The 23,929-nt window shown below is 39.9% G+C and overlaps 2 protein-coding genes across 2 annotated transcripts; both read left to right on the forward strand.

Annotated features, from left to right (window-relative positions):
- The first annotated feature begins 139 nt into the window (after window positions 1-139).
- saal1 (serum amyloid A-like 1) lies at window positions 140-8,766 on the forward strand. The gene is made up of 13 exons (XM_053426941.1): window positions 140-283; window positions 1,186-1,409; window positions 1,750-1,851; window positions 2,491-2,574; window positions 2,688-2,767; window positions 3,290-3,349; window positions 3,430-3,545; window positions 3,653-3,815; window positions 6,955-7,037; window positions 7,128-7,319; window positions 7,726-7,874; window positions 7,989-8,081; window positions 8,481-8,766. Exons 1-13 carry the CDS (start codon window positions 280-282, stop codon window positions 8,556-8,558), a joined length of 1,428 nt encoding a protein of 475 aa, XP_053282916.1. The 5' UTR covers window positions 140-279; the 3' UTR covers window positions 8,559-8,766.
- A 9,112-nt stretch (window positions 8,767-17,878) lies between these two features.
- tph1a (tryptophan hydroxylase 1 (tryptophan 5-monooxygenase) a) lies at window positions 17,879-23,275 on the forward strand. Its single transcript, XM_053426942.1, has 11 exons — window positions 17,879-18,062; window positions 20,352-20,486; window positions 20,601-20,781; window positions 20,873-20,973; window positions 21,070-21,137; window positions 21,278-21,474; window positions 21,593-21,728; window positions 21,821-21,947; window positions 22,041-22,136; window positions 22,814-22,947; window positions 23,101-23,275. The coding sequence occupies exons 1-11, from the start codon at window positions 17,973-17,975 to the stop codon at window positions 23,273-23,275; spliced, it is 1,440 nt and encodes a 479-aa protein (XP_053282917.1). The 5' UTR covers window positions 17,879-17,972.
- The last annotated feature ends 654 nt before the right edge of the window (window positions 23,276-23,929 follow it).

Here is a 23,929-nt window from a genome sequence, read left to right on the forward strand (position 1 = left end):
ACTTGTTAGTAATCCACATCTACTGGGCTTCTTTCCTGAAGGGTTGAAAAGGACTAAACCTTCCTTACAGGTACACTGTCATTCCCCGTACGGCCTGCAGGGGGAAGCAGATTAATTTGCTCTAGGTGGTCGACCACTACAAGAAGAAGTGTACCGCTTCCGCGCATGCGCAGCCAGTGACTTGATAAATGGCGGCTGTTTGTAATGTCTAGAAGAAGAACCTCACGAATACTTCCGTCATTGTTCAGCAGCTAACTTCGTCTACAGAGAGCGAACACCATGGGTGAGTTGACATGAAGTTCATGAGTGAAGCTGTTTTAAAACCAACACACAGCTAACTGCGGTATCTGCGGCTGCTACCTAAACTGCTAATCTGAACTTCTTCAATACTAAAATGATCGTGTGTATTTACTGCAGTACTGTAAGGTACTGGAGGCAGTAACGTAGTCTTTATCTATACCACTATATACGTCTACTGCACTACGTTTAATAAAATGATTTTTTTGTATTCAACACTCATTTGTGTGAGAGCTAGTTACTAAGTCAAATCAGATGCATCATTTAATTTATGAATAAATCTGAGATACTCGATCAAATAAGCCTGCATAACAGATAGTACTTTGCATAATGAACATTTGTTACACTCTGTACCTTCAGTGTTGGTGTTGCAGGACTTTTACTTGTATTTCCCCCACTGAGCATATTCTGTAAATAGCTCTCTGCTTAACATTTATACAGCACCACAAAGTGCAACCTCAGAAGTCAGTGTGAAATTGAATCACTCCACATAATAGAGTACTGAGGTTCTCTGTCTGGAACATCGAATTCAAAATGTCAAAACTGAGGTGTCACCTTACGTGTTCTTTCTTTATCCAACTGCTTGGTCTTTCAGTTTGAGAGCAGGACTCACTCAATTCCCATTCATATTTTGTAATCCTTTTACTACTAAAAAACCCTGCCCTCTCACTCTAATAGTTCCTGCTTGTGCTTCGATTTGCTCTGCTCGTGCTCAAACTCGCACAATATCTGTTGCCTCCACAGATTTCCCGAGCTTCAGCTCTTCTCCTCACACTGACTCTGTACCAGCGTACAAACGGCTTGCTCTCGCATTTCTCCTCTGCTCTTGGATTTATTCTTCTGTCCCCAACTCTAATTTAGCCCACCATCTGTTGTTGTTTTCCCAAGACTTGAGTGATGACTCTACTATCGAGTCTGGTGACTCTAGCGATGGAGAGGAGATGGAGAAATGGAGATCGACATCTCTAATTGCACAGTCCCCTGTAATGGACCGTAACCCATCACCCCCCCGAGAGACAGCTGATGGAGAGGAGGATGAAAACGTGGATGCAATTGGAAACACTGTGTACAGCAAGCTCTGGCTTTTCACCACCCTGAATCGTCTCATCCGGGTAGGCAGGCTGTTGTGGAGGATTTCATAAAATACATAATGATTTGTTACGTAAAAATGTATTAATTTAATAGTTCATATCTTCAATGGAAATCACAGCAGCAACTAATCTGAACTTGTCTAGTAGTGACAACTTAATCCTGAGTTGTACCTTTTACTAGAGCTATTTTACAATATACTTTCCTCATCAGCCAATGTAGAGATGACAAATCAAATCAGAAGCGATGACAAATCCTGAGTAGATATTGATAGCAGCATCTCCTCTGTATGTCCTGTGCAGTTGCTCTCTGCAGCAAACTGTACATCATAAAATCACAACATGTTTGTTAAATGTCTTCCAGATGATCAAAGATCATTCAGAGGAAGAATCTGAAGGTCCAATGCAGCTCGAGGATGATGATGAGGAAGATCTATCTAGAGTTTGGGATATGACAATGGACAAGGTCAAGTTCCCATTAACCTTTGTCCCATATGCTTCACAGTCTTTGTTTACAAACGCTCTTCTTTACCACGGGACGTTAAGTTGTGTCATCAATCATGTACTGGACAGTATAAGTGATAATTGATCAGACATTAATGTAGTAAATTAGATAATTAAAAAAAACAAGTCGCAGTGGTAAACATTTACAAAAAAAGCTAATTTGAAATTAAGTTAAATGATCTGCACTAGAAGTTGAACCAAATACTGTGAATCAAATGATGAAATATGTAGCTGGTGTCTTTGTGTCTTTCATAAAGCATTTTAAACATATCCTTAGATGACAGTTAAATGGGTACCTAGCTAATACGGGCTCTTATAATAGCTCTGCAATAAATCATCCCTTCTGTAAGCTTATAATGTTTAGTTTCTAAATGACAATGTCTTTACGAATAATACTTTAACAACCTAAAACATTTCTATTGCCTGATTAAAGCTGTATTAGAGGATTTGAGGATTTGTTGTTTGTCTTACCCTTGAACTGTATTGGATTATACTGACAACCGTTTTTGTTTTTAGCCCAACTTCATTGATATCAATGAGGTGAGAGGTGAACAATTGTAGAGGTTTCGATATTTACTATTTATCTACCTTACATCTATAGGACGTTGCTGGTTTTATGCTGGAATTTAAAGCCCCTGATATCCTTCTGGGGATGATCGTCAAATCTAAATGTCCACGACTCACAGTGAGTAAAATTCCATTCCGTTTTTTGCACAGTCTCAAATATAATCCGATGTCTATTTCTGAGCTGCGAGAGTTCCAGCCACTTGTCAATGATTTTTTCCTCTGCTTCTCTAGGAAATTTGTGTGGGAATCCTCGGGAACATGGCTTGTTTTCCTGACACGTGTCTGACTCTCAGCCAAAATGAAGACTTAGTGTGGGTAGAAGTCATCATCTGTCATCGTCGTTTCTGAGATACTATACATAGACTGTATATAGAGATGCACGACATGTCTTCCTCGCACTCTCCATAAAATTCGGCTAAAATATTCTGGATATGAATGCTGCCAGCTTGCACATTTGGAGCCAGGCTCCACAGTAGCGAGGTCCTGTTGATAAACATGCTTGACAAATCACGTGCTAGTTTTAGCTGTCAACCTTTCACCATATTTGTATAGCATCAAATAACTAATTCAAACAAAACTTACCAGCAAAATCTAACTTGAACAAACATTAGTGTGATTAAAAACTACCAAAAATGAAGAACCTCCTTTGAGAATTGTTTTTTTATGTGATTTAAAAAAATTAATAATTGTATGGTCCATGTCCCATCCATTAACAAGTAGGAGGTGACATTTTTGACCTGGACCAGGTTGCAATTGAAACCCTTTGGCTTCACCCTTGGGCACTAGTCATGTTATCCATCTTTACTCCATCTTTACTCCCTGTGTGTCCACAGAGCTGTGCTGTTGCTTCTTCTTGCAGACGCAGATCCTCCAACCCTTCTGGAAACATGCAGGTGAGGTTTCCATTTCCTCTCGACATCTGAGATGTAGGGAGTGAGGGAGAAGTGTTAACTCTCTCTGATGATGTTTGCAGGTTTCTGCTGACTGGTCTCTCTCAGAAAGATGTTTGTTCCCTCTGGCTTCAGCGAATACGACAGCAGACATCTGTGCAATCCAACCTCTGCTTCATCATGAGCAGCTCCACCAACAGTACTTTGTTTTTGCTCTTGCTTATTTCTTTTTTAATCATTAGCTAAAGAAGTTTTACTTTTGTAACCTTTGTGTGCTTCCTAAAAAGAATAGTCTCTGATTTATAGAGGACCTGCTCGAGAAGGTGGGAGAGCTGGTTGACAAACTGTTTGACCTTGACGAAGAGCTGATGAAGAGTTGGATCACAGCTCAGCCTAGTGAGGAGGGGGATGATGCTGAAAGCCGTCTGGATGTGGCCTCATGCCTTCTCGAAGCAGCCAAGCAGCTTAGGTGGGAATGTTTTAATTCAGGAGCATGGTAGTTGTATTTTCATGATTACGTTAATTTTCAATAGAAATATTAAAATCTACAAGGAAAGCCTTGAAAATACAGTTTTTAAAAATGAACCATTTTAATGAGGGTTGAGTTGATATATTGGCAACCTTTCCCATGATGTTGATGTCAAAACCTTATGGCAAAGAAATGTAACTGAGGCTTAATATTTTTAGTTGAGCATACATTTTATTCTTAATAAAAAGGAAAACACAAATACAGCCGAATATAAATATATATATATATATATATATATATTAGGGCTGTGAAATGATTAATTTTTAAATGTTTAATCAAATTAATCACAGGTTTCTATGGATTAATCATGATTAATCACATTACCGATTTTCTCGGAATATTTTTGTGAAAACAAGATTTATGACATTTAACTTTTCTTTTGTGCTGCAACTCAGCAGTTCTTCAGCAGTTATCATTGCTTTTCCATATGGAACATTAATATAATCTTCATCTTAAACAATATTCGGGCTCCTTAGCCATTGTGTGGTTGAATAAAACTTTTTTTTTTAAAATCAAACAGAAATTATTTGAGCTTCTTAGCCATAGGATGGTTGACATTTTTTATATTTTTTGTCACACAACCATTAACCACACCATGATACAATCTAATGCCTCTAAAGGCCCTCTTAGCTACTCGTTCTTTAGCCAGTTGGTGAGGCAAACTAACTTGTTCAAATTCTCTGACAGTAAAGCTGACCGCTTCTTTTGCACAATGTGTCCTGCGAGTGAGTCTGGTTTGTCGCATTCCACTTGAACGCCCCTCGCCGACCAACACATGCTTCGCGTTGCGGTGGTTAGGCGGGTATTGCTACGGTGAAACGATAATGTCTTCTCGCAGAGTGTGCATATCACCTTGGTTTTACTGAATGTTCGATCTTTGTTTTTTTTGGAACACGATCTTCCCGTCCAGAAGGTCCTCAGGTTCATCAGAATTATCAGAGCTGCCAACTTTTCAAAAAACCTTGGAGTGAGATTTTGTCGGGGGTGACCAACATTTTGCCGCGCACACAGCCACACACGTTGGTGGCTCAAATATCAGGGAATTGTTGGAATTTGGCGTTGTATCCATGTTGTTCGCTGCATTCTGGTGGCCTTTGGGGCCCGAAGTCGTTGATAGGAGCGGCCGACTGGAGATGGACAACATTGGTTACATTCTGTGACGCAAAGACATAGCTGAAGGTCCACCCCCAGGAAATGTTGGTTTAAGTAGATGTTGTTTCCTGCATTCTAGTGGATTTTTGGGTGGTATGCTAAAGATGTGCAATACCTGAACTTCTTCTGATTCATGTTCCTCTGATCATGACTTGTAGGGCCTTCTAGCCTTGAGCTGAACATTCAACCAGAAAACTATTGTTGTGCCTCAATGACCACAATATAGCCTAATTAATAGACCTTTGTTTAAGATTTGACCAAGGTAGGTTGATTGACATTTTGATTACAATGGTTTTCAACTAATTCTGAACTGAAACCTAACCTATATTTTAAATAATTGTATTCTTAAGAGCAGTTAATGATTTATGTTCGCCTCCCACCACACTTTCCATCAGACAAAAAAGTGCAACAAATAAAGTGCTTAAACAGTAGCCTTTTTAAGCAACACAATGGACCCTCTTCTCCAAAATAAAATTTGTCTGGAGCCGCAAAACATATTTGATAACAAAGCTAATAAAGTTTTATTTAAAGTTATACTATACTAAACTATGGTTTGTTGCATTTATGAAATTATCGAACAACAATAAAGAAAACTGTTGACATTTGATTGATATTTTTACCTGTTACAACAAAGGAAAAACCAAACGCTTATGAAGAGAAGAAAATACACAGGCAAGTGTCGGCCTACTTTGAAATAAATTAAACACAGACCTTTGTAGGGTTATTTGAGTCCTCCCCGTATTTGTGGAAAATGTATGAAATAAGAAGTACCCTATTTTTAAATAAATAAAAACATATAGCTGCAGCCTAATAGCTTAAAAATATATATTTTAGTTGGCGAAATATTTAAACGAAAAGTGAGAGCAGGTCAGGCTGGAGGCGGACACAGATCAAGACGCTGAGCTCTGATCAGCTGAGACCAGAGAAACTCTGTGTTTTCACTGTTTCCACTGAGCAGCCGGTGAGTCAGTGACCAGCTCCTTCACGTGAAGGAGCTCTGAGCGAGTGCGCGGGGCGGGGGGCGGAGCCTCGGGACCGGTGCGCTATCTGGGGCACACACACACACACACACACACACTCGCCCGCTCCTGGTACTTCATGACGGCCTGATACGATGATGTTTTAAAAAATGATCGTGACTTAGCCATTAGGGTTAGGGTTACTAACCCTAACCCATTAGATCCAGTTTTTTTTTGGCGTGAGAAATTGGATGTGTGGCGTGAGTGCGTGTGAAAACATGCAAAAGCGTGTGTCACACGGCGGAAGCGTGAGAGTTGGCAGCTCTGGAATTATCCATGTTGTTTGTTTGTTTGAATGGCAGCTGCCGTCTGACTGCATTAGAGCGGCAACTAGTGCAGAGGCGGCGGAATTGGAAGGTCCTTCTGCGCATGCGTTAAATGCGTTAAAAAAAACAAACGAATTAATCCTGTAATTTAATCATAACGCGTTAACGCGTTATTTTTCACAGCTCTAATATATATATATATATATAACTTGTATTAAGAAAATAAACCTTTTCTTTAAACTCACATGTGCATCTTTAATGCAACGTTTATGTTTACGTGTGTGAAAGGCTCATAGTGACAGATTTTTATCAGCAAAACAATAAATCGCTCAGGTTCTAGTTCCGATGTATAAATTGATGCGAATATGAAGTAACATTTTCTTTCATTTTAGATAGATCCTCATGTGTTTTACTATTTTTACTCATTATTTTAGTATGAAAAGACGCTCTCGGACTCTCCTTTTCCTTCTGTATATTTATATTTAGCTTCTTCAATGTATTGTTGATTTGCTGTTATTGACATTGTGTCGTAAAATATATGTATATTTTATTGTTGTTCTGACACAACAGAGTATAACGGTTAAACACTGTTGATAATGTAGCTGAGCCTCAGCATTCAACAGGATTAACTTGTTTTCACAGACCAGAGAGTTCTACTGGCTTAGAGGTTTACCTTCATGCCCTCCAACTCCTCACCACCATAGATGAGGGCATTCAGGGTTTCGGTAAGACTCATCTTCAGCTGTCGTCCCACCATCTCACAAGTTAACGAGTCACCTTTATGTGGTAATATTATGCTTGACTGTTTCCTCTAGCGTCCCCTGATGGGCCTGGCAAAGCAGTATGGGACTTTGTCTGTGAGATTGTATGTGAAGACCTTTGCCAGCCCGAGGATCTTCCCGTTGTCCTGCAGGAGGAGAAGAAGAAGAACATTTTGGTTCAGTCGCTTTCTGTCCTCCAGGCTCTTTATAGATGCCAGGATCAGTGGCCCAGCAAAAGTGACATAAGTGAGTTGGTCAAACTGCTTCACTGTTCTTTCTAGATTTACACATAAATCCCCCAGATTGTTTTCTTGTCTAAAGTAGTTACCTGGCTAAATTAAAAACATCCAAATGCAAAGTGATAGAATTGTTTTGTGCATCTGCTTTGAACTTCAGTATCTTGCTCATGGTGAGAAGAAAGACTTTCCCAAACTCTTCTCAATGCAAGGCAAAACACTAGTATGTCCTTTAGTGTTTTTGCACAATAACGGATAACATTGAAAAACATAGAAAATATCGTATGTGCTAAATGTTGCCCGTTTAAGGGTTCAGCACTCCCTCCGCCCTCATTTGCCTTTTTCGAATGTGCCTAGTTCTAATTAATAATAGAAAAGATGATTTAGTGCAAATATCTTCTGTGTTTTCTTTCTAGGTCTGCCCCTTGTGGAGAGCATTCTGCGGGTGCTTCAGTTCCACAGTGAATGCAAAGATAATGAAGGCAGTAAGGAAGACGAACAGCTCCACACTCTGGCGGAGATCGCGACTGAGTTTCTTGCTGATATCTGCAGTCAGATACCGAAGGTCGTGGAGCGCTCTGTTCAAATGCAACTGTTGAAGAATCATAAAATAATATGCACAACAACTTCCTGTTCTCTGTGAAAGGCCACTGACAGGTCTTTTGTTTGTTCTTCACAGGACACCGTTGCAGATCTGGTGAAGAAAGGTTTTCTGACAGAGAAGATGTGTCTCACAGCTGCAGGCAGTTTGTTTCCCAAGTTTAAAGCTTCAGTAAGTGCTGCCTCAAAACGCTTGATTAGTTTAAATCTTGCATTACATTCAGTTGGTTGGTTAGAGCCCCTAGTTTTTAACTCAGTTTCTCGTGGTTTTAAATGGAGTACATTTTAAGACTCTCTAGTGTTAGCAACACAAAATGTGCAATTTATTACTAAAGTAATCAATTTATTCATCGAGTTAAATTGTCATTGAACTTTCTACAAATATTTTTTTCTCGCATGTTTTTCTCTGGGACTGGTCACCACTTCAGGTAAATGTCATTGGTTCACATAAAGGGATTTATTTACGGAGCTTGTTTCGGTCCAGTACGTGTGATGGGCCGCTGCCACCCAACACAATTTCTGTGGAAAATAAACACCATGTTTCCACCCCACCCATCTTCCTCTTGTGTAGTTTCAGCACCTGCAGCTCATGTTGTCAGAGACTGATCCGCAGCTGGCAGACACGATGAGGAGCCAGTTTCCTGAATGAGACGACCAGCAACACGCTCATCCAGACCCTCACCACTGCTCTTTGTACTGGATCCTGCTTCAAGTCAGATTATTTACATTTCCACTGGGAAGGCTCAGATGAGTCTGTAAGAGTCGTACAAGTTGTTCTGATGTTTTTAAAATTGTTTTGAGAGTCATATTTTTGTATTGGTTTCATTTGATCTGTTAATAAAAATTGTTTTTGTTTATCAGCGTTTACTGAAGCATCATTATGTGGCTGAATGAACAAACCTCATGCAAACTGAGAGAGGCTTAGAGGAATAATACAGTCGTCCAATAATGGTAAAAACAATCCTCTAATTGTCTGTTGGACTATGTTTGGACTCATTAAAGGTCTATGTAAATTTACAGGGCAATACAGGACACTTAATTGGCCTTTATAATTCTGATATTTTTTTTCTTCTTTATTTAAATACAATTTCTGTAGTTTTACACAGTTTACAACTGGAAATATACACCCCATTTTATGATTTAATTATCCTCCTCTATTTGACACATGTCAACAAGTGTCTCTGTAAAACATATATCCAGAAAATTAAATAGACTCAAGTCCAAAGAGACAATTTAAATATGAAAAATGTTCATATGTTTAATTATTAAACATGAAATACATTTGTCACAATAAATTATTTGAGTAATTCTAAAACTATGTAACTATATATATTTGTATATATCAGACTGCATTGAGTGTCTATTGAGTCACCTTTTCAAGCATATGAGTAATTGTGCTGATTCTGATGACAACATCAAGTGTTTACCAGAGGGTGACAGTCACTCTGTAAGGACAATAAAATTAGATGAAAGGCCCCAGCCCGGCCACAATGAACTCATTTGGTTTCCAAAAGCCCCATTTCGCCCACTCACGGAGAGGAGTGGGGCGGCCTGCGCATTTCCAGCGAGCGTAAGAAGGCTCTGTGAATATAGCAGCTTTTTAATTAAAGCTTGGATTGATATGGAGAACACTCTTTCTAATGGAAATCCTGGGATGGTCGAGTGCACGCGAGGCAGAGATCACCCTATGGGGAAACAAACCTGTCTTTTTAATGCTGCTGCCTGTCGACGAGGTCTGAACCTTGATGGACCCATGATGTTCAGACGTGGCTGGTGCCTTGATCTGCGAGTCACGTCCTGTTTGTGCTGTAATTGGCTAGAATGATGTGGATGTAATCGTGCTTGGCCTTTCAAGACTGCTTGTGGCCAGTGACTTGCTCTTTGGGGGCCGCGCTGACTCCGGGCCTCGCTCGCAGGCGCGTCATGTCACAGAGATGAGAGTGAAGCCCAGATGCTTCCTGCTGCCCTGCCAAACTTCATTGTCAGTCTGCCGCTCTTCACAGGGGCTTGATATGATCTGACTCCGTGAACACAACGCAGCAGGCCGCACCTCGTGCGACTGGTGCTTTGTACACATCAGAGAGATGAGGCATGTCAGGCCTGTCTGATGCTGATGCTGGATGTCAGTTTATTCCTGTTGTGTTTACCTCTGCCCACACAACTAACTTCCTGTTCTTTTAAATGACCTGACATTTGCCTTACAGTCAGAACTGTTCTATTTTGGTCTCACATTTGTGTGAAAACTCAAACGTGTTCAACGTCCTGATGTAGCCTGGAAAGAATAGAACACTACCTTTCACATACATACCCATGAATATGTTGTTCTAAGATATTGTATCAAGGTTTATTTCCAGGCTCTTAAACAGCTCTTCTATATTACTTCTACAGATTCGAAGATTTAAACTGATCTCTCAAGATCATATATCTTCCGAGAATAAATTTGTGTCATGCCCTGACACTCAGACTGATTCGCCCTTGATGAAAAAATAACCCATCTGATATAAGCCGTCCTAAGTGTGTGTGTAAAACCCCTCACACTGGTGTAGTACCTGTTGCTGGGCGAGCAGGAGGGATAATGAAGGGAGGAAGAATGCGTGAGCAGCTCCACGTTCCCCTCTCCTTTGATTCTAGGGCCTGGCCTATTCACAACCACCTGGTCAAGGCGTGTTAATAAAGACACATGATGCTGTTGGGCGCAATCAAAGCCCCCCTCAGCTAATTTCCTGAGTTCCCTGGCTTTCTATCTCTTGTCAACAGAATCACAATGAAACTTTCCTCTTTGTGATCCTCAAATATCAAAGACACTGACGTTTCCTGCTCGCAAAAAGTGATGAGGTGACGTCTGTGTTTGCATTTAACTGCATTTTCTGCTGCTTGGACCAGCTTATCTGTCAGGATATGGAAAGACTAAACCAGACAGCATGGATGCTATACTGTGTGTCAGTGGCACAGAAATAATATTTTGTATATGTGTCATCAACACAATGTAATGCACATGACATGAGACCTCTAATTCTTACTGTTTTTCTTAAGATGATCAAATTGTAGTTTGGTTATTTTCTTTATTCGACACTGATATGTCAAATTAGTTTTTGTAGTTTTAATACTATATGTAGTAGTAGTAGATTTTATTTGGACATGGACATGACAATGTCATTGGACGAACCAGATGCATTGTTTACAGTGTATTAGCATAAATGCTAGTTTACAACACCTGTCCACAGGAGGCTTTTTGAAAACAACAAAAGAAACTGAACAAGACAGAAACAAGATCAAATACTGATAAAAAACTGATAGTGATAATTAAAAAGAGTAAAAATGCAGTATACAGTAGAGTACAGAGCAGCAATATAATGAGTTGAATATATATATATAGGCTACGTAGAGAACAAAGGCAGCATGATCAAACAATAACCAGTTGTAAATTATTTGTGTGAGCACTGTTGATTTGATTTGAGCCGTTGTTTTAGTTCTCTGTTAAAAGTGTTGCTGTTAGTCTCTAGTTTTAGACTAGTGGGCAAGAGGTTCCATAGTTTTGCCCCCTTTGCAGAGAAGACAGACTGACCGAAAGATGTCCTGTGCATGGGAACAAGACAATCACCATTGATGGAGGCTCGTGTATTTGCCCGACGAGAGCTCTGACGTCTGATGGCCAATTCAGACAACAGTGGTGACACATGGTTATTTACACACTTGAAAAACAATTGAAGATGACTAAAATTAATAAAGTTATCAAAGGTGAAAAGGTTGTGTTTTTTTAGAATGCCGCAGTGATGCCATCTCATGGGTTTCCGGTCCATGACTTTTATTGTCTGTTTGTATATTGAGAAGATAGGTTTTAATGCAGTAGAAGAAGCTTGTGACCATGATGTGATACAGTATGACAAATGAGAAAATATCATAGCGTGCATAAATAATTTGGCCATTTGACATTTAATTTGTTGTGAGAAATGCATCCTGAAATCTGTGATGAGCATTAACCTGTGATATGATCTATGATTATTATATCACCTTCTTGAGTTATTTGTTGTAATATTTGAATGTGTTTGAGGGTATGTCGCGTTGCAAATGCTGTTTTATTTCTCCCCTGTCTGATGCCACTTCTCTCGGTGCCTGCATGTGTGTGAATGATTTTCTTTCTTCCTCCTCGTCAGGAAGTAGGCTGACTATATTTCTGTATTTCCAGCCTGTCTTTATTTGTCTGATGGAAGTTTAATTGCATCCAGCATTGCTCTAAACCATAGTCACATGGTCAGCTGTGATAAGCAATATTATGGCCATGTATTACACACTCGTTCTAATTTTAACCTGGCTCATAAGCTGGTAACCAGTCTTGACAGTCCAGATCACTCCACTAATGAGGTATGATGGTGAGACGTTGTGACGTTCATAATCAAGAACGGTTGCAGCAGTGAACTACTATAACTCACTACCTATAGGATGTACAGTACATTAATGTGGCTAGCAGCCATAACCTGCAGATACTCTTCACTCCTACTCTCGAGTTAGATTTACTACCCACACATTGAACTGCATCCAACCCACACAGGTTACCAACAAGGCCTTTGTCCTTAAACGGAGCAACTAACTACATAATTTAAACTGAAGCAGGGATTCGATTTTATAAAGATTTTTGATAGATTATATTAAAAGTAATTGAGACTAAATCTGCCACTTCAATGGAAGTCCGTGTAAATGACACTTGAGGATTTGACTTGCAAATGGTTAATTTAGCCCGACAGGTTGAATAACAGTGGTCCAAGAATTGAGCCCTGCGGGACACCATATTTTTCAACTGCTGATTTCTAATCAGCAATGGCAAAAAAAGACCTTGCTTCCGGAATGATGGTCTGAGTCGAGGTCTGTGTCAAGGTCATTGTCGAGGTCTGTGTCAGATAATCCAACCCACAGCATGAGGAAGGCTGGTTAAATTCATATTGTAGTGAATGTAATAGATTTTCGATAGTAAGATGATATCTTGAAGATGAAAGCATTAGAATATTTGCTTTAGTTGGTAAGAGATCTTCAGCAAATTTGGAGGTATGTTTGGAATTGGTTGAAAACATTTTTATTAATGCAATTAAAAAAAAAATTGATTGTACCAGAGAAATGAGGTTGTATTATCAGCTAAATTCATTAGTAACTAAAACATATTTAAATAGAATGCCGGAATTTTTGCATGATACTTCTAGTGAATCATAAAGTTTACTATCATTTTCTTTTTTTTGCATTGTGACGTTTCTATTTTGAATGCGGCAGGTGTTTATGGGCTCAGTTCTATCCTGTCCTGTCCTTGTGTACACGGACGCCTGTCACCAAGTGGCATATGTTGCTGTTTGCTCTGCAATGAAAGAATCGGAGCTAATTAAAGAGCCGTAGTCCTGCAACAGGAAGCACACGCAGGACGACCATTCACTGTTCTGATTAGTTAGTTCTTCAAACAAGCCGCGGGTTCAGGTGAAAGAGTGGAATTCTGGTGATGAAGTGTCATTAGAAGACCTTGGCTTCTCTGGAAATTCAAACAACACTACTCGGGAGTGAAAGAGCTACATGCACATTCTACAGAGGTAGAACCACATTGACTTGAAATGATATGAAAAACACTGTATACTCACTATTCTGTTAAACATGATCTTTCCAAGTCTTTACTCTGAATATACTGTTATCTATAATAGAAAAGAGTCATTCAATCTGTTTATTAAAAATAACTGTTTTTGGTGTCTGTTGCCACAGCAATTAAATCAAGTGCAACTAAACAGATGTTGTCTGACTGACACTCACAGAACGATTGAGCATTCATGGCTTAGTATGTTCACTGTAGTGTTTGCATTTGATGCTGAAAGAATTTGTATTTGGGGTTTTGATCCTCAACTCAACTTTGATCTTCAATCAATCTGCACTCTGCAATAGATGAGAAAATAATAAATTGAAGTAGCATACTGAAGCCCCTGTTTATATATTAACTGCATCTATTTCTTTGTTTGTTCATATAGTTTGTATTCTGCTGTCATTCCAAACTCTGGCACATTCCAAATGAGATTACAAAAAGCTGCAATATATAATGTCATTTTGTTACACATATACATAACGATAAGTAAACACAACCATACTAGTTGCATAATTACCAGTTCGCCAATATTTTTGAAATAACATGTTTTTGTGAAAATAATTGAATAAATCGTGCACTGAATAGCAGAAGGCATGAAGGAAAACTATAAAGCTCAAGTTAAGGTTTTTTTCCCATTATTTTCCTGTTTTTCTAGTAACTGACTGGGGGTTTGCGCAAAAGCTATCTTAGTCTTTGTGTAGCATATAAAACAAATAATTTTTTTTATTACAGAGTTGAAAACAGTAATACAGTAACGTGTGAATATAAATACTTCAGCTGGCATCTGCCCTGCTGAGGCATCTATGAGCAAGACACTGAATATCTATCATAGGCACTGTGACCTCTGACCTCCCTGTGGAAAATCCAATAACTTATAGAAGAATATTAGAGCAACTTCTCTCCCACGTCCCAGTGGGATGTGGAGCAGTTCTAACACATTCTAATGCTCATGCTGGGCAGTTTCTTAGCACCAGGGGTGAGATTAGCCACAGAGATCTCTGGGTGCTCAGACACTGTGAATAAATCCCCCTGATTGAAGTGAACAGAACTGGGACAGAGAGGTCGCGGTGCAGCTGACACACGCACACACACACACACAAACACACACACACACACACACACACACACACCCACACTGACACATCTGTAACAGCGTCTCCTTCTCACACACCTCCACAGAGTAATTAAGACAGAAGACTAAAACTTGATATAAAGAAATGGGGGAACAACAACAGAGTTTCCACGGCTGGTTTCCATAAAAGTAGGTTTTGTTTCAGCACTGAGACGTGTGAATGTATTTATTGAGCACTCACATGATCTGAGTGCAGTAGAGCATGAAGAGCATTATCTGCTCCATCAGCAGATCATTATAAGTATGGTTAAATATTTGAGGTTAGGTATAACTGAGATAAACATAGTTTACAGTACATACATATGTATGTTGATGAATATAAAGAGGAATTGAATAATCTTTTTACCTTGTGCTTTTTGAACGTCAGTACATTTGTAAACCTGGATGTGGAAGAATGTCTCCATGATCATCGAGGGTGAGAACTTCAAATGTTCTGCTTGTAAAATGGTTGTGAATGGCTGAATCGTTGCATCATATTATCTCATCCTTGAAGCTAATTATTGCGGTGACGTAAGGTAGCTGCTTCAACCAGACGGTGGACCACAATGAGCCTTTTATTCAGGCCACACTCTCTCTGCCTTGTCAAAGTACTTGTTGGCAGAAAAGCATCTCAGAGCAACTGTGTCACCCTGTGAAAGGGAAAGCAGCACGGGCAACATCAAATTATTTATAACAGTCGGTAACTATTGCAACAGATAATCAATACAAATAACATCAGAAATGGTGTCTTCATAATAAATACTGAAATGACATTAAACAACAGAGATCTGATCCAGGAGCTGTCAAGACTTGAAGAGATCAAACACAGGACCGGAGCGACCGCAGCCTTACAGTGATGTTCTGAAAATGTATTTGTAAGTGGATTTGGACGTGCTTGATCCTGCTCAGTGGCAGCTCAGTGTTTGGGCTTTGTGAAAAGAACAGTTCATTACTGAGTCCTGAACAATGACGCACTCATGCCATTCAGTAGCTTTGTCCTTTTCCCGGTCATTCTTTAGAGAGACACAAGCCTAGAATACCTACTCTAGGAAAAGGAAAGAGTATTAGTCACAAGGTTTGTCTATAAGGTCCACATTACTGTTGGTTTTGCTTTAGGCAGCTGCAGCCTGGTTAACTCCTTGTGACGTCCACTGACGTATGCTGGTGTCAATGGACGGACGCAGAACCTCATGCGTTTATTTGACAGATATCCAAATGTTCTTTTCCCGTTTCCTTTACAGAGACTGAAGATAATAAGAAATACAACTGCAAATTTTATTAGATGTTAAAATCCTTGCATGGTTGTTTTATCCAGAGTCCACCACACTGAGAAAATCTGATTTTTAGGCAGCAATTGATACTCTGATGCTCCCCATCAGTATGATTGCTGCAACCAGTGCTCCCACAGAGACAGAAATTAATTGTAAATGCAGTCTGACTATATGTCAGATCTCATAAGTTCAGATCTGTCAGCTCATTACCCTCATACCTCAATTGCGGTATTATAAAATGTTTAAGCCAACATAATATCAGATGATGTAACTTCCTTGAGTGGAGACTGCTCGATTTATCTGATCAACAGTCTACATATTCATATTTAATTTACAAAAACACAGTAAAAACAAAAGCCACATTAAAAAAGGAAATAGGAAATATTTGATGTTCGAGCTGAAGAAGTAATTGAATTGGTGTTTTGTGCATTGATTCATCCAGTAATCGATAAATCCTTTCAGCTGTAATTTAAAATTAATAAATGTCTTTCTATGAGCAGCTTCAGGATGATATAAGGATGCACTCTGTCTGCTGTGGTTATTATTTCTAATTGAGACTTACAATAACTGTATGCAGATGTCAAATGCGGGGGTGTGCTAATGTTTTGTGTTGTTGCTCTGGCGATGTGTTGTATTGTGTTAGTGCATTAAAGCAGAAACGGTCGCCCTCTATGTGGAGGTGATAAGGAGCTTAAGCTAACAGGCAAGTAAACATCATCACTGATCTTAAGGTGTGTGTGTGTTTCTGTGTTTCTGTGTGTGTAGCTTAAAACTTAATGAATAAGACACAGGGCCTCATGTCATTGCTGACTCCTTTGTCAATATGAATATGTTGCCAGATGTGTTTCACAGAACCAGAACCAGAAGAGACAGAACAGACCGGCGCCTATATAATGACTGAATTACATTTAAGCTGATCTCCTCTGGCAATGCTTTGCCATTTAGAATAAAACATGCATGTATAATGAAAGCTTGACCCTTGCTAACTGCTCTGCCTAACACAATATCTAGGGCGGCAGACCTGGGTTCAGCTCCTGGCAGGCGGAAGTTCCCCTCGCTGCCTTCTCAGGGTTGTGTAAAGCATCCTCCCATGTCACGGGTAACACAGGCCAGGACCACCTGAGACCAGCTACATGTGCATCGGCCACATGTAGCGCTGTATAAGAGTTCAAAGTGATGGCCGACCAGACAAAGACACTTCAGACTTTCCTATTTTGCGAGGCAGCTTAGAGAGAACAGCGGCGTTATCTCTCTAAAGTAATGAGGTCTCTCAGGTTCTAGTGCCACATCGTCTTGATGCTGCTCGCTCAGGCCTCCGAGGCCTTTCCCACTGATTGTCTTGATCTTATTAAAAGGCTTACAGAAAGAAAACACGCAGATTATTTCTGTTAAGTGCACGAGAACCCAGAGGTGCTTACCGTGCAGGGGAATGGATTTCGAGAAAGGGGGGTATGCTGGGATCTCTGTACAATGCAGGCTGGTGGGCTACGCCTGAATCCTCTTACTGCCTGACCTCTTCAAGGTGTCAACAAACAAGGAGAATTAGCTGTTTGTGCAAACACGAGTGGCTCTGGGTCCACTGCGGCTGAACAAAACAGGTTAAACGTAGAATATTCTCCATATTTCAACAGTTTATTGCAAAAAACTAAAAGAAGTAAAGCAATAATTCCTGATCATATCTTTTTCCACCAGAATTTAAGGGTTTTCAGAAATGCACCGAGGTAGGTTACATGACCTTAGGAAGAGTTTAATCATTAGTCTGTAAAATCAGACTTTGTGATTGATGCCATTCATGCTGTTTCGGGACCTTATAGGTGAAATAATAAAAAAAAACATCTCCCCCCTTTTTTCCCTAATGACGTGGGCGGTGCTGCTCTTTTTCCATTTGCTGCTGTGGCTCAGATTATTGCCCCCTCCTATTTCTCGCTGTGGTTAAATAGCAAAGCGTGCTGCTTCCCTGGGTAGATAGCCTACTTTACATTGAGGAGGTTATTGATACAAATCACCTGTAAAGAGCTATTGTATACATAGGCTACATAAAAAAGAAAAGAAAAAACACAACTGAACATTAACATGTACTCAAACAAAATCGAAGGACCACGTAGAGGAAGATCTTTTGACTCCATGAACATCGGATTTGAAGAAAAGCTTCTAAACAATGAGGTAAGAAATCCGAACAAATAATCTTTATGACTGTTTTAACCTTCAGGTTTGTTTTGTCCTGTCCCTCCGCGTTTTTCCTACTGTTGTAAGACAATGAGTGTTGGCTGAGGTGCAGAGGTTTTCTTTTATGTGATATTTTAAGACTTTGCTTTTTTTTTTCTTCCAGTGGTTGTGTGGGATTGGTGCAGTCATCTTAATGAATAAGCCTTTACCTTGCTGTCAGCGCAGATTAATTTAAGCCGTTCTGTTATAGTGTAATTTACGTCAAAGGGTTAAGAGGGGTAAATTAGCATACCTCCCAATTTCAACTCATAAGCAACTTATTATTGTAGGATACTATTTTTTCTTTTAATTAGAAGAAGTTAAAAGTGAATTCACCGAAATGCTTGCTTGTGTGTTGTTTGTACACGCACATCCTGATTTACATGGAAGATAAAAGATAAACCGATGGACCTGCAGAGTCTGTGATGTTTCCATTAAAAGCACACTGACAGGAGAGAGGGGGATCTGAGGGTGATGACATAATAGCACACATTATTAATCTAATGTATTTTTAATTAAGACATTTAGACGAACAGTTTGCGTCAATATTTCTCTGCATGGATCCATCTAAATGTGGCTCAAACAAGCAAAACAAATCTACAAACGAATAAAAAATGTGAAATAAGATGTGACTACATTCATGTGCCTTTAGGAGGCAATGTGTCTGTGAGCTTTGAACAGAATATTTTAGGCATTTTCAAATGAGGACACACAAAATAATTGTTGCACAAAAGCAGAAAACTGAAAATGATTTTCATCACCAAAGTAAAAAACAAATAAATGGTTTAATCATGCTTAATTGTAAATGATTTCACAGCTATAGAGTTAAGTTTTTAATATGTATATAAAAAGACAATAATAACAGTGCATGTTGCATTAATGACATAAAGGAAGAAATATCACGCTATTTGATGAGGGTCAAGTCTGACGCGTAAAACCGTCCCGTGCGCCCTGCAGACCTGAACCTGCGCGCTGCACAGACTGGAGGCTCACACCTCCACACGCACGGAGCTAATAATAGGCTTCCCTGCGATCTAAATGGGATTGCATTAAGGCGATTCTTCGACACAGACACGGGTTCATCTTCGTTAAACCGAGACGCAAAGAGTTGACCCCGGGGAGCCTTGGTGATCCAGTCTCCATCCATGCACTAATGCTGTCACGGATAGTACCGGCACGGCTCCACCGACACCTGGTCTGTCGCGCGGTTTACACAATGCTGGAGAGTCGGAACAGGGTAGGAAAGCGACTGAGCTGACTTTAACTGATGCTTGAAAGATCCCCCCCCCCCCCCCCCCCACACACACACACACACCCCCCACCCCGGTAAATCACCTTGTTCAGTAGTAAAGTATTACCTCGTGTGACAGGAATGCAACTATAGTGAAGGAGAAAACGTTACAGAGATTGTAAGGAGATTAGTCATTCTGTGGTGTGTGCATGTTATCGCCACACATGTCAAATCTGATGCAGGATTAGCTGCTTGAATTTCACACGGGCGTGAGCAGCAGCGCGCACACGCCTGAGTCAACGTGCGAGCGCTGTCCAGTGTGCTGAAATGGACAAGCGGGCTGGGGCGCACTAATCCCAGCATCGAAACTGCGTTGTTGTTTTCTACTTTCAGGGTGTAATACTTGCTACACGCGGTCAGGGTTCGCAGGAGTTGTTTGGAGAGATGCAGGTTCATAAGAGAAGGTTCTTTGAACGGTGCTCTTCAGAGATTAAGAGCATTCCTCCAATTTGACTAAATTCTAGTTTGTATTCTTATTATGGATGCTTAACTTTCTGTCATACATTTAGTGTTTTTATTCTTTATGACTGTGTATTTAACTTAATGGAAGTGCTATATAGAAAACATTGTTAGTATTATTAATACTAATATTATTATTTGTATTAGTATTAGTATTATTATAAGGAGGAAACTTAGATAGTTGAGGCCTAACAAAAACTACAGAACATGACACTTCGATTAAGTGCTGTCTCCCCACGATCTACAATCTTAGATTTGTTTTTTCTCTGCTTGCATCACATTTGCTTTTAGGGTTGCTAGAACAACAACAGTGATAGAATCTGTAGACCTATACTCAGATGAAATTAAATCCTCACATATTTTTAAAAGGTTATTAAAAGTTAAATATTGCCTTAAATGACTTTCAGAAGAGAACCACTGTTTGCTGTTGTATGATGATGATGATTTCGTGCTGTTAGACAAGTTTAACTCCATCCATTTTTTCTTGCTATTTACAGATAAACAAATCAACCTACACCAAAATCGAGGAAAACACTGAAAAGAAGAATACATCAGAGAAAGGGAGAGCTACTATCATTTTTTCCCTGAAGAATGAAGTGGGGGGACTTGTAAAGGCACTCAAACTGTTCCAGGTAAGCTCAAACTTAGAATGTTAACAGAATCTATCTATCAGTATCGATCCATACGCTTTTCTTCACGTCTTAAATCTCAGGGGATAACAGAATTATTCGCATCCTTTGTTGCAGGAAAACCACGTCAACCTCATACATATAGAGTCCAGAAAATCTAAAAGACGCAACTCTGAGTTCGAGATATTCGTGGACTGCGACAGCAACCACGAGCAACTGAATGAGATCATCCAGCTGCTGAGGAAGCATGTGAACGTGGTGGATATGGAGCCTCCAGATAACTCCTGTCTACAAGAAGGTGGGACCGCATTGAAATGGTGCAGACATATACTGGAGCCAATTCAACCCTATTATAACACTTAACTGTTTTTCTCTCCTTCACTTGTCAGAAATGTACAATATTCCCTGGTTCCCAACGAAAATTTCAGACCTTGACAAGTGCGCCAACCGTGTCCTGATGTATGGCTCCGAGCTGGATGCCGATCATCCTGTAAGTTTGCCCATATACACCTGTACGATTGATTTGAAATGATAAATATCTTTAATGTGAAGCACTCTCTTATCTTTGCATCCTTTTCTCCATCAGGGTTTTAAGGACAACGTTTACCGGAAAAGGAGAAAGTACTTTGCAGATCTCGCCATGGCCTACAAACAGTATGTTATATTTATGACTAACACTTTATCTGGTTTTTAAACATGAAAAGCCACGATAGGCCTCTGTGGAAACACGGAACTCAAGCAATACAATGAGAATTGACAGTGGAAATCTGTTAAGTTATGACTTCTTCTTTCAGTGGGGATCCCATTCCTCGTATTGAGTTCACAGAGGAGGAAGTGAAGACCTGGGGTGTTGTGTACAGGGAGCTCATCAAGTTGTACCCGACGCACGCGTGCCGAGAATACTTGAAGAACCTGCCGCTGCTGTCCAAATACTGTGAATGTCGCGAGGACAACATCCCTCAGCTGGAGGACGTCTCACGCTTCCTCAGGGGTAGGATGGATTTTCTTTGAAAAATAAAACATGATTCTTCTGCTCAAAAATTGGAAATAAAACCTTTTTGAATTTCAGTTTGGTAAATTACTCAAATATGCTGCAATCCTCTCCTCAGAACGTACTGGATTTACCATCAGGCCTGTGGCAGGCTATCTGTCCCCACGTGACTTCCTTGCTGGTTTGGCCTTTCGCGTTTTCCATTGTACCCAGTATGTGCGTCACAGCACCGACCCCTTATACACCCCAGAGCCGTGAGTAATACCCACTGCTATATTAAGAAAACTGTCATTAATGCACATATAAGGCTACTGGAGCTAATATTCAGTGGTCTTCTATTTCCCAGGGACACATGCCATGAGCTGCTGGGTCACGTGCCTCTGCTTGCTGAGCCCAGCTTTGCCCAGTTCTCTCAGGAGATCGGTCTCGCCTCACTTGGGGCCTCAGATGATTCTGTTCAGAAACTGGCCACAGTGAGTGACACTGATTCAGTTCAAATGACTCAAAGCAAAGTTTGAATGAAGCCAGAATACCTGTAATAATAGTTTCTGTTTTATCTGTTACAGTGCTATTTCTTCACAGTGGAGTTTGGCCTATGCAAACAAGAAGGGAAGCTGAGAGCATATGGAGCAGGACTGCTGTCATCTATTAGTGAGCTTAAGGTAAAGGCAGTGTAACTGAGCGAGATGCGTACAGTGGACGTTTTAATGCAGTCTTATGTCCTGACATGAAATGAAATATACAGCGACATTAAATTAAATATACGTATTTATGCAGTGTATATTAAAAGAATATCTGAAGAGCTGCCTAGAACCAAAATAACCATCTTATTAAACCTCTTATTAAGGCCTCTGTACTTTGGCAGTACAGGCCCCCAAACTCTGGAATGACTTATCCTCTGAGATCAGAAATGTTACATCTGTTAATGCTTTTAAATCCCTTCTTAAAAGATTATTGGAAAACAAAGCTTTCATTTCTTGGTATATTTCAATTGAGTTTTTTTCTTACTTTATTTGATTGTTTTGTTTATTTTAAATCTTATTAAATTTAAGTCTATTGTTCTTTTATCCATGTGTGAAGCACCAAGAAAGGTTGGTTAGAAAAAAGTGCTACGCAAATAATACAAAAATAATTACCCTATTTTTGTCTATTATTGTGATAATTGTACTATTCAGATTTTCTTTACTGTGATTAATTAATTGAAAGACAACTGAAATTGGTTCTGTAAACAGACTTAAAATACAGACTGATTCCCATGTAATAACTTGATCCAGACGTGGGCTTGTGTAAACATGAAATATTTTTACAGGAGCATCTTTCTTATGTTTCTCTCTTTCAGCATGCACTCTCTGGTAATGCAAGGATTATGCCTTTTGACCCCAAAGTCACGTCCAAACAAGAATGCATCATAACAACATTTCAGGATGTGTACTTTGTGTCAGACAGCTTCGAGGAGGCCAAAGTCAAGATGAGGTGAGCTTTGCTCCTCTGTCATTTAACATAATATCTCCATGATGACACACCTTGCAGTGAAAGATTAAAAAAGATCCACAAACTACACTGTTGTTTCACGTGTAATAAAATTCTATTGCGTATTAGTCAGTGATGATATTATTTTCATTTCAGGGAGTTCGCCAAGACCATCAAGCGTCCCTTCACAGTCCGATACAACCCTTACACCCAGAGTGTGGACGTGCTAAAAGACACGCCCAGCATCAACAGCGTCGTGGAGGAGCTTCGACACGAGCTCGACATCGTGGGCGACGCCCTCATCCGGCTCAACAAGCAGCTGGGTGTCTGAGTCCGAGTTAACCACCTTACATCAGTGCTCGCTGTTCCCCCCCCCCCCCAGCATCGCTGTACAGATACTGGTTGTGAATAGTACTTTGTCGGTACAATGAATGTGTGCACTGCCGTTGGCTAACTGCTCTGTTGTCCCCAATGCATGGTGTATGGCAAATACAATATACTGCCATTGATATCAGTACTTTACCCAAACCCAAAGAGCTGCTAAACTGTAGTGGTGTGCTTGGCTTCTGTATAACGAACAGTTGATACGTCATCATGGTATTTTAAAGCGTCCTCAGCTGTTGCTTACACAGATGTGGTTTCGGTCTCCCTGTTGTTAACTCTGCTGTTGTATATGATCATGTGATTATTTTGTTGTAATTAATCTATCTCTTCTTCCCATTTAATCTTCCTCACTCCAGTGATATGTATAACATGTACCTTATGTGTATTCTTTTGGTGTGTATGTGTCATGCTGGTTTTTCTGTGCGTTGTTGAGGGAAATTATAAAAGCGAAAACACTGTGTTATAAGAATGTTTTCCTGACTGATTATGGCAAATTTGGCCCATGCACCCCGACCCATTTTATTTTACAGTGTTGATTTTGAGAACCTTCTCTTCACGTGAATATAATTGTAGTGATCCTGAAATCAAAACATTATTTTTC

This window comes from Pleuronectes platessa, chromosome 7 (assembly GCF_947347685.1).
Source record: "Pleuronectes platessa chromosome 7, fPlePla1.1, whole genome shotgun sequence".
In the NCBI taxonomy this organism is placed as follows: Eukaryota; Metazoa; Chordata; class Actinopteri; order Pleuronectiformes; family Pleuronectidae; genus Pleuronectes; species Pleuronectes platessa.